Raw genomic sequence first — 12,110 nt, forward strand, 5'->3', positions numbered from 1 at the left:
TTCATTTTTAGGTGCTTTCTACTAAAGTCTGAAAAGTTACAAAGTAATGAATCACTATGCCTAAGGAAGCTCCTTAAATTTAAAATTTAGTCTACTACACTATCAAAGTGCTATTCCTTTTTGTATTTTTAGTTCCTGCCTTAAGTTTGAGAAAGCCACAAAACAAGCAACGTAACATCTACCTTAATTTAAATTAGGCTCTAAACAAGGTAAGAATACACTGGGGGGAATCTTTCCATAAATATATAATCACCGTTCCACTAAAAAACTCAATAAAAATGTACAAGAATAAAAATCTTTCTTTGACATCATATTCTAAATTAGAACATACCAGTGCTGAAATCTGAGGAAAGAAAGATTCTAAAACAATGAGAATTTTATCAGCAAGATGTAAGACTGTCTGATTTTCGCCCAGAAACAAATACACCCACATAAACAGACATATTTCCATACTTCAGCTGCAAATATGAATTGTCCAGGGTCATCACTTGGGAACAATTGCTGAATTCTACTGATACTTAGGAAATAGACAATGAAAGGAAATAACTCTACACAACATCACTATATTTCCTGAGGTCAAAATATCCAAAGAATTGGAAAAAGTGAATTTAAGCTTGAATATCATAGTAAGTAGTTTTAGTGCTCCCTTCAATAGCTCAGCTGGTAGAGTGGAGGATTATAGTACCTTCCCACAGTAAGTACTTTTTAAACCAACTAGGCTCTTCAGTAATAAGTAATAATATTTTAGAAAATGGCAAACTATTTCGTATCTAGTACTCAATAATAAAAAAATTCGATGTCTTTTTGCTCCTAAATGTTTGAAAAATACGACCTATTTCCTGTTAACTGAAAAACTGATATCCAGACAATGTATGGTTAAACATCTAAACATTCGATTGCCTCAAAAACTGAACATGAAGGTGTTATATATGGCAACAAAAACTGCTTTTTAAAGAGAACTCACTTCTTTGTGTCAGTGTTGCTATTACTATTCCATTACTGAAAATCATTGTCAAAAAAGAGGGGAGGGGCAATTATGATCATTTTTAAGAAAGGTTACAAATATCCGAAATAAAAAACAAAACAGCCAGCACAAATTATGGTTTCTCTCAAGCTACAGAAAGTAATCGCCTATTTTAAGAACAGATGCAAAAACAAGCCTATAATAACCTAAAAGCTTAAATATTACATAAAATTTAAGAGAAGCAATATAAAATTAGAACAAAAGAAACTAGGCCATTATATGTATTTTTATTTTTTGCTCATTGTTTGACAAGTATACTATCAATTTTAGAATTCATTATGGCCAGATAAAATTCATGGCCTTCTAAATTAAAAATATGACATTCATTTCTTAAAAAAAAAAAAAACTGAAAAGGCAGTTTGTTGCTAAGAGGTATGCCTTATTAAAAGTTATCCTCTGTTGCCGGACCTTTTCCCATCTGCCATCATTACCTTAAGGGGCTACCTTATAACTAGCTGAAGTCTGTTATATCCTTCTTGTGTCAGGGTGACCAGTTTCTCAAGTAAGAAAATTAAGAAGGGTCTTCACTCATCCCTTCCCCCTCTAATCCAGCTAAAGCAATAAATCCTCTTAAGTTTTATTGCCTAATTTTTTTTTAGATCTGTCCTTTCTCCATTTTTGCTACCAATGTGTTGGCTTAAGCTCTTGTGTCTTGCTGTATGTTATTTTTTTGGCAACAATATTCTCTTCTGCTCTATCAAGTATCATTTACACTACCAATAAAAGTTATTAAATTATAAATCTGATGCTGATTCATTGTTTAAAATTCTTTAATTTTGTCCCCCTGCCTATGGGATAGTCCAAACTTCTAATCAAGCAAGGCACACAGGTCCTACTTAACAACCATCATCTTTCATCATAACCAAGCTATCTGATTTATCTTAAATGAATGTCTTTCTCATGACTCTGCCTTTTCATTAATTTTTTCTTCTGCCAAAGATGACATTCTCCTAATTATTTTCCAACTTATCATAGGTATCAACTTTCATATAAGCAGGTGGTGATATTTACCTGACCTGTACAATGGTTATGCCCTTTCTTTTGTGTGCTTTCATAGAACGTGTATGTTTTTTGTTTACAGCACACAAATCACTGAATTCTTTAAAGAAATCAACACATATGGAAATAACAGTTAAAAAGAAACTGTGCAGAAGGGTATAAAATTAGAAGTAAAAATTTTCCTCTGCCTCCTTTCTCCCCACTCAATAAACTGCTCATTTTTAGTTCTGTTGGTCACTTCCATAATGATTAACACGGTTATATCTATAGTTCTCAACATATCAACTTTAAGAGATTCCCTCCTCCTTCCAACTTTTTATTTCTGATTCTTTTAGTGGTAATTTCATAACATTGGATATTATGTTTTAGCTCAATAGAATATCCTGCAAACTATATTCTAGCAGCCCAATTTCCATGTCTATTTCTTCTATTCTTGAAGGACAGTGACTGTTGTCTTATTTTGGCGTTCTCAGAACCTATACCAAGAAGATATATTTAGTGCATAAATGGGAAGTTTATTTTGACTCTGAGGTAGGTATGTCTAGGAAATGTAGCTGTAAGGCAGCCCGAGGATAGATAATGAATTACTTTAAGGGTTTATTCCCTTTCTAAACATAATATACAAATGTGACAATTGTTTTATTATGTTCGATAGAAGCCAGTCCTAATTTGTAAATAACTAAAAAAAACCTCACTACTTTTATTCTTCATATTAAAAACAAATGACATGCCACATTTAGAAAACATAAAAAAAAAATTTTCAGTTCAATTAAATAACTATACAAAATAAACTAAAACTTTTGTTACACAACTATGATACACATATTTATAGCCACTTATAAGCTGTATGACTTTAGGCAAGCTCTCTATGCCTCCAACTCAAGTATGAAATGGGACTAATAATGGTACTTACCTTATAGAGTTGTTATAAGGATTATATAAATTTATTAATATAAAATGCTTAGAACAGCACCTTCATATATAATAAGAACTTAATGAATGCTAGTGGCTATTATTATTAAGTAAATATTGTGTCATTATTTAGTATTGTTCCTACTTAGGAGTCATAGTGATTCTTACACTGAATTTGAACTGTTGCCAAAGATTATTTAGATCTTTTTAAAAAGCTTTTTTGTGAATGTTTTATAATTAGAATAATCTATCTACTAGACTAATCGGGAGATCACTTCGTAAATTATATAAATGTCTGTTATGCTGTACACCTAAAACTAATATAAAATACTGAATGTCAACTCTAATCGAAAAAAAAATCTGTTGGAGATATTTAGATTGTTTCCTTTGAAGAAATCAGTTCATGTATTGATACTACAGACACTATGAAAAAAAAGTGAAGCTATTTTAAGCAACTGTGAAATTTCTTTAGTGCCTACAATTTCACGCATAGTTAGCTTAACCTCCATTTCATCCTTCTGTTTTACATGCCAATAGTATTCTATTTCTGATAGGCTAAAACTTAAAATCTGCCACTGTCTTGAATAATGTTGTTTAAGCTGACTTCTAAATTACTCTGAAATTGGCTACAGAATTTCCAAGTAAACTGAAAATAACTAAATGTTTTGACTCTTTTACCAGAATTAAAAAAAAGTTACATGATTTATTTAAATGTCTGATTAGGCCTTAAAGCAAAAGTTGTTAATACATTCCTGAAAAATGCCAAGTAATGTGAGGTGAGCCATTAATGTCTGTGGTAAACTGAGGAATAAAGATTTGATAATTTTAAATAAAAACTAGTGACAGAATTGTGTTATTAAAATTGTTACTACAAATGCTAAAGGGACCTTCAGAAAGCCAGTCTGGGGTTTTACATCAAATTCATTCATTTTCTTACAGTAACTCTGTAAAGTAGGTATTACTGTGTTAATATTTTCAAGAAGAGAGGCAAAATAGCACAGAGATTTAAAAACTTGTGGCTTTAGTGTCAAATAGAGCTGAGATGAAGCCAGGTTGTGGCATCTAATTGCTAGGTAACTTTGGGCAGATTACATCCTAGTTTCCTTTTCCGTTAAATAGGAGTAACAGTATTTACACTATAGAGTTGTGACGATAAAATAAAGTAGGGAAAACACTTCAGGACATAACCAAGGTAAAAGAAACAAAAGTGGGACAATGTAATTATTACAACAGAACTGAGGATCTCAAAGTAATTTGCTAGCTCGAAGTCACAAATCTAGTAAGCATTGAAGCAGAGATGAAAATTCAACTCTTTTAAAAACTCTTATAAAAAGAGAAAGAAGTAAACTTTCACTGAACTATACATTCATGAGAATCACCTTTTTATTATCTCTGTCTTGTTTGGAGTGCATGTAAATGTGAAGGTAGAGCATTATACACATGGAAAATGGGAATCCTACTATGTAGAGCTAGTCAATCAATATTAGTCTAACTTCAACTAGGTAATGGAGTGAGAAGTGGAGGGTATTTAACTAAATTCTTAAAATTATTTATGTATTATGTACTTAGGTCCATTTATTCAAATCCAGTGAATTATAATAATTAATAAAGATAAATATTTTTCATTTTGTTTTAGCATTTTCTAAAAAGCAAAAATCCCTTCATCAAATCACCTGAACTATTGAGCTATTTTCCAGAACCAGTAATGGTATAATTTGGTGATCTGCAGCCTAGCTTCTACTGGTATTCTGTGAACGAGACCAAGATGTTCCAAAATTCAAATAAAAAAAATCTCTTTTTAATCTGTAGTTTTTTCAAAACCACTTTTAAGCTTTTCTCTTCCAAAACTTTCTTAAACTTCTGAAATCTGTTACCAAGTGTCAGATAAAAAATATAAGCAGCAGAGGTATGTTAGTAGAAAAATTAGAAATTGAGATTAGTTTACAGCTATCTTTTTTCAAAAACTGATTATTTTTATATTGCAAACATATAGTTTAATTTGCTTTCTGTTATATTATTTCTAGTTTCAAAGAATATCATGACTTCTATCTGATCTGCTCTCTGAAGTCTGAAGCCAATAATATGTTTTATTCTAAGTTGATTTTAAAATATAGGTTTCATGCAATTTTCAGAACACGTTTGTCCTAACAAAATTTAGCTCCACTTTATCAATGATTTTGAAAAAATTTTTTAGTAGCAAAACCTTCTTTCTTCAAATGCAATCTTTCATGAGGCATTTTAAAATGCTCAAATAGTATAAACTGTTAAAGTTCAAATTTGTAGCATTCTCCTTATTAAAATGTGTACATCAGCTGGACTCAAAAATTTGAAATTTAGGATTATGTTTGACACAAATAATTTCTATATTTTGTTCCACATAAACAAGAAGCTGCAAATGGTGAAAGTTTTTATACTACTAATTGTTATTATATTTCTTCTTGATTCAACTGATCCAGGAGCTTGAGAGTGGAGTAACAAAATTTTGTTCCAAATTTTTATAACTGGCAAATCTAATAGCTCATGTTATACCTCTTATCTATTTCTTTTACACTACTTTGCCAATAGTAATCATTAGTATGCTATTCTGAGTTCTCCAAATTGTTTCTTGTTTTTCTTTCCATCAACAAATCAGATAGTACTATTATTACTACTATCATCACCACCAGCCACAAGTATTTACCTAATACTTATTATAGTGGCAAGCACTATTCTAAACAGTATACACATATTAACTCATTTAATTCTCATAACCATCCTACGAGATAGTAAATATTATCATCCTCAATTTATAACTGAATAAACAGGCACAGAGTGATCAAATAATTTGTCTAAGATCATCAGCTGAGTACAGAGGATCTGAACCTAGGCAGTTTGCTTCCAGAGCCTGTGCTCTTAACACTATTCTAAACTCCTTCCCAATATAATCAAGACTGAGTGAACAGTAAATTAAGTTGAAATAATTTGCTTATTGCTATATGAGTAATTCAGCTAAGTGGATTCTTTTCTCCCAGAAGCTGCTCCGGTCTGGTAACTAGCCAAACCTTCAGAACAGCAATTCAGAGATAAGGTAGGTAAAAATGCAAAAAAAACCAGGAAGTACTAAAATCCAATTAAGTAAAAATATTTCTAAAAAAGAAAAAAGAAAGCACTGGGACTACAAGGATCTTGGGGAACCATGATCTTAAAAAGAACAGGTACTAGTTAAGGAAATAGGGGCATAGTTAAGAGGAAATACAAAAGTTCTACAATGTCTGAAAGAAACTGAAATCATTATTATTAAGATATAAAAACCCTAAATGAATGAGAAGAAAAAAGGCATCTTGCTGCCATAATCAAATTCAAATTCACAGAACTGGAAAGATTTTGAGAAAAAGAACTCATCTACTAAAACACTACATTTAATCTTATAAATCTTAGAAAATAAAAGTTAAAAAATTCTTAACAGAAAAAAAGTATTTGATTTATATTTATCTTCAGGAAAATTTCAGGAAACTGGAAACTAATGATCATATATTCTTTGAAAAAATATCTATTAGTGGTCAGACTGGAATCAACTAAATATTTGTGCTAAATAATTAACATATCTTTTAAAAGATAGATTTGGGATGACTATGTCTTATATAGAAATGAGATACCTAGATTTATAGTTAGATAAACTATTATAAACAAAGTATTACTAATGGATAACTGCTAACGTAAAGACAAATTTTCTTTTTATATATAGGATATATAAGTAAAATGAAAAAACATATAAGTGAAATGAAAACAAGCATCTACAGAGTTCAAGTATGATTTCAACATTTTAAAATTACCTTTTCTAACTTGTTCCTAATAAAAACAGCTTTATTCAAGGACAAAACATGAAATAATGTATGCTAAAGGCTGGGGATTCAGAAACAAAAAAATCCTAGACTTCAAAGAACATAATCTATTGGGAGAAAAAGAAAGAAAACAACAGACACAATGTAGTGGAGCTAAGTATAAATCATGGTATCCTAAGGTGCTCTAGGAATAGAGTACATGTAGCTAACATAACCTGAGAGTGGTAGTGATTCTAGGTTAGCGGAGAGAGATTAGGTAAGACTTCACAGGAAAGGGGACCCTGGAGCTAAATCTTTAAAAACAGCTCAAGTACAAGTAGTTTACTCTAGTAATTGAGAATAAAATATAACAGATAAAGATGGGATTGCTTACCTAGTACCTAGCCTGATCTTTACCCAAGAATTACTTCATCTGTTTGCTCCTGGATGCAACATTCCACATAGCTACTGTGGCAGCTAATGGTTCTTACATTATTCCATAATCCTAGCTAATAACTGGTTAGTGACTCAACTTTAGCTAGTAACAATCCTTGTCTAAAATACTTCAAAAAAACATAAATAAGGAAAAATTAGTCCTTTTCTGTGTGAAAAGCTGTAAGATGTGACACTCAGGAACTGGCAGTTACTATGTTTTTCCACCATAAGGAAAAAGCAAGTCAGTAGTGAAAAAAAGAATGGTCCCTTCCTTTACATATTAAGATTCCAATATTTAAAGCTGAAGTCACTTATGCTACTTAGTAATACTAACTGTATAAATAAAAACAGCACCAAGATTTAAATACTTTTTTCTTTCATTAGTTTGTTTTTTTTCTTTAAGCTTCAAATAAGTATGCTCTTCACAATTAAGTCAACATCCTTACTGATATTTGTCAACTGTACCTAGGAACATAGGTATGAGCAAAACTAAAACAGAAGTAAAATAGCTTACCAAAAAATCTCATGCTAGATCTTTTCTGCTACTTTATAAAGCAGTGTAATGAAAAAATTAAAAAATTAAGCAAGTTTACTATTAATTTGAACAGTGGGTCAAAACATAGATTTTATTGAACAGTTAGAGTTACCTAATCTTGGCTGTTTTCAGGTATTAAAGGTGAGGTTAAGTACCTGGAAATTTTAGTAAATGGTGTGTAAATTAACAGGCCATATCCTTGGTTAACCAGATTAAAAGTTACAATTGGTTGTCTATAATTATGTGCCAGGTAGTGGGTACTTTACTTTCATCCCAAATTTCATTTAAAGATTGAGTTCTTACAAATGAACAAAAACATCCAATTAATTATTCTTTGACTTCATGTGGCTACAATTTAGGAAGACTAGAGAGCTTTAGAATCCAAGTATACTAGAGTAATTCTGTTCTTCCTCTGCTGGACAACTGTGGTAGAATGAGGTCCGGGTATGAAATGGTACTACAAAATGTAAAAGCCAGAGACTTCTGTTTACTTAAGATGATTAAGTAAGTTAATATTTTACCTTATCTCAACTAAACCATATTAAGGAAGAGAGATACTAGAAAACAAGACCTTTTTGGTTTCAAACTGTGCTTCTTCCTGACAGCATCCTCTACAGTCAGGATCCAGCTGAAGTAGGTTAAATTGTCCAAGAAGATCACAGGAGCTGCAAAGCAAGTTGCTGGAGAAGCCTAACTCTCTGCAAGCTTCGGATGAAAACTCTGCCCCGAATGCAGACACCTGAAAATAAAAAATGAGAAACAAAACATAATTCCATATTTATATTATAAAATTTCCAAAAAAAGGAGAAACCAGGGTTGTCAAAATTTAACACACTGGAGATGAGTTACTCTATAACTTTATATGAGTCTATGCTATGGTTCTTCCCACCTCTCCCACAAAATTTTTTTTTTCTTAAAAACAAGTTATCTTTCAGTATAGCCACAATATGGATTATTAAAAAAGATACATTATTTCTTCAGATCTGTATATTACGTATCTTTTATTAAACATTCAATAATTCTTAAAAAGGAATTTCCTTAGTAGAAAAACAAATTCCCATTTCACTTTATGAACTTTTAGCACCTTTTACATGGGTCTATGGACTAACATTAACTTCTAGGTCCCTATCACACTCTACAGACTTATCTTCACTCACATGTAGCAGAGGAAGGGTAGGGAAGGGGACAAAGTGAGAAAGAACAGGAGCACCTCAGAAATAAAATTTTGGGTTTTAGGTACTAACTCCACCACTTTTAAGATGTGTGACACTGGACAAGATAACCTAAGAGTTAATTTCCTCATTGATAAAGGAGCAACACTTCTTACATAAAACAGACTGCAGTAAAGATTAAATGACTTACATAATCAATCAGACTGACTGGCAAATGCAGGCTTTCAAAAATATTAGTCTTCTTCCCTCACCTTCTTAGTGAATATGGTATACCTTCATCTCTCTGAGCTCAACCCCTTTCTCTACCTGTGCTTTGAATCCTAGCTTCTGCCACTTTCACAGGGACTGAATTTCACTAACTCAATTCTTCAGTGTATTCTAGCCCTATGGTTTCTAATTGTTCTCCCCACATTCCATCATTTCTAAATTGTTACTCTAGTTTCCGACTGTACCATTGGACTAAACTTGCCAAAAATCACTAAATGCAAAGGCATTCAAAACTCTTTCCATGGGCTTGTCTTCTTTCTTCTTCCTCTTCTATGCATCTCTTAAATGTTGTTGTTTCCCATTTCTATTTTTGGCACTCTCTTTGCTTCACATACTTTCATAGACAAATGCATCTTTCCCATGGCTTCAGATATCGATTTACTGAAAACTCTGAAGTCTTTTTCTTGAATGTCAAGCTTCCAAAGCCAACAGCCTCCTCGCTGTCTCATTTAGATGTTGCATAGCCATTGCAAATTCAGAATCTCCAACAGTGAAACTTATCTTTTCTCCTTAAATCTATTCCTCCCCAGTGTATTCAGTATAGTAAAGTGGTCCCATTTTTACCATTTTCCCTGACCATCTAACTGTCCAGGTCAGTCATTCTGGACTCCACACTTCCTACCATTCTTACAGCTAATTAACAAGTTTAGGTAATTCTGTCTCTTAAAAGAGCTCTCAAATCTTTTCCTGCCTCAGTGGCTTAAATGCTCACTGACCGACCCTACCTCTCATTACCTCTCCAATCCTATTCTACTTTCCAGCTATAATAAATTCCTGTAATACCTAGAAATATAAAACTCCTACTCAAACACAGATTTACTCATACTTTTCCTATGTCTAAAGCTCCTTTTTCAGTTTTTCACCCCTTTTCATCACTTTTTTTTGTTAATTCCTACTTATTTCCAAGAACCTGATCAGTATCAGTTTTCTAGAAAAATTTTTCTAGAAAAAAAAATCAGATATTAATCTTTAGCTACAGTACTTTTCTGAGAAAGAAATTTGTACACAACTGTATAGTAATAAAAGATTGTACTATGTAAATCTAGGATTGTCTAATTCCCCAGCAATATTGTGAATTCTTCAGGACAAGCACTAAGTTGTTTCTCTATATTTCCAGCACTGTGTGTCAAGTAAATGAATTGGTCAAAACCACAGCCTCAGGTAGCAGGAATTTCAGGTTTGACAGCAATTGGTTAATCTTCTAAATCAAGGGTCTTTATATAAAGGGCCAAATAGTAACTATGTTAGCCTTTGGTGGTTATATGGTTTCTGTTGCAACTATTCACCTCAGCTATTTCAGCACAAAAGCAGTCACAGACAATAATAAATGAATGGGTATGTGTGTTCCAATTAAACTTTATTCACAAAAACGGGGCTGGCTGGATTTGGCTTACTAACTGCAGTTTGTCATCCTTCTAGACTAACTAGGAAGATTAAAACCAAATGGCATTTCCTAATGTAAAAAACTTTTAAGTCTTCTTGGCATATTCCTCCAAAATGTTTATTATTCCATTGGTCTTATGTTAGTCAACACCCTAATTTGATACCTTAAAGATCTTTTATCTTATCTCAATAATAATGTGGAATATATATAATCTTCAAAATAGATCAAGTATCCCAGTCTAGTGGGGAGGGGCATAAGTAAGACACTTGCTACTGTACCTAATACTTAGAGAAATTTCTCCATTAGTAAAGTGATCTGCTTAATCTATTTCACAGGATAATCTGTAGTTTCCAAAGATGGCCACCAATATATACACATCATCCCACATGTTCTTACAATGTGACAGGCAGTCCTCCAGTGAGAAGTGGGAGTCTATGTTCTCTCCCTTTGAATCCGGGCAGGAGCTTGTGACTGTTCTGACCAACAGTCACAAGAGTATAAAGAAGCAATACAATGTGATTTCTGAGGGAAGATCATAAAAAAGGAAAGTTTCTGCTTGGCTTGTGCTCATATGTGCTCTGTGTCTCTCTCTCAGAACACTCAACTTTGGAGCTTAGCCATCATGTTGTAAGGTAGCCTAAATTAGAGAGCCAACATGAATAGACCCACATAGAGAGCAACTGAAGCCCCCAGCTGACGAACAGCATCAGCTACTATAGATAAGTGAGTTAAGAGCCTTCATATTTCAGGCTCCAGTCTTTCAGCTGAGGTCTGAGGTGCCATGGAACACACAAGCCATCCTGTTGTGTCCTGTCTGAATTTCTGACCCACAGAATCTGAAAGCAAAATTTTGCATGAATATGCAAAACATGTATATTGGGTAAGTAATTGTTTTACACCATTAAATTTTAGCGTCATTTGTCTTGCAGCCATGGTAACTAAAACAGGTAATAAAAGTGAAATCTCTTTGAAACTGTGACCTGCTTAATAAATATAAGAAATTGCTACCAAGGCATGTCTTAAAAACAAGAATCTTGAATAATTATGCGATCTTACTACTTGGTTCTAGTCTGGCATTTATTGAGCACCTATTCACAGGTGGCATGAATATGCAAAACATGTATATTGGAGTCTGATGACATCTTGATTCATTTGCCAACAAAGTTTTGAGTTTTTAGTTTTGAGTTTCTGAATAGGAATAATTATCACTTATCTCACAGAGTTTTGAAGACTAAAGGAGAAAAAAAGCACAGAAATCATCTAATATCTTACCCAGTACACAGTAGGTACTTAGTAAGTGCTAGCGTCATCACCATCTTCAACTGTGAAAGTACAGTTAAAATCTACAAAACACTACTTATGTTTTAATCATTGTATTAGACATGGGATAGAGAATAAGTGTATGGGAGATACAAGTATCTTGAGTTTCAAGAGTGAACTATTTTTTTTTCTAGTTCTATCATTGGTTTGGCAGACTCAAGGCTTTGAATCTAAGGACATCAGAATATATTTTAAGCACTTCGCAGATAAACACTAAATACTAAATAATATAACAGAGGAGTTCAAAATTTTAAATTATGCC

General features: G+C 32.5%; 1 protein-coding gene across 2 annotated transcripts in view; it reads right to left on the minus strand.

The window, feature by feature from the left end:
• Positions 1-12,110, minus strand: part of SELENOF (selenoprotein F) — a 31,280-nt gene that overhangs the window by 14,505 nt on the left and 4,665 nt on the right. For both annotated transcript variants that reach the window (XR_005647762.1, XM_039838747.1), the window contains exon 2: positions 8,277-8,444. Coding sequence is in view for 1 of the 2 variants with exons in the window: in XM_039838747.1 (XP_039694681.1) it covers positions 8,277-8,444 (168 nt within the window). In the remaining variant the exon portion in view is untranslated. The remainder of the gene's footprint in view (positions 1-8,276; positions 8,445-12,110) is intronic.

This window comes from Pteropus medius, unplaced genomic scaffold (assembly GCF_902729225.1).
Source record: "Pteropus medius unplaced genomic scaffold, Ma_sr-lr_union100, whole genome shotgun sequence".
NCBI classification, from domain to species: Eukaryota; Metazoa; Chordata; class Mammalia; order Chiroptera; family Pteropodidae; genus Pteropus; species Pteropus medius.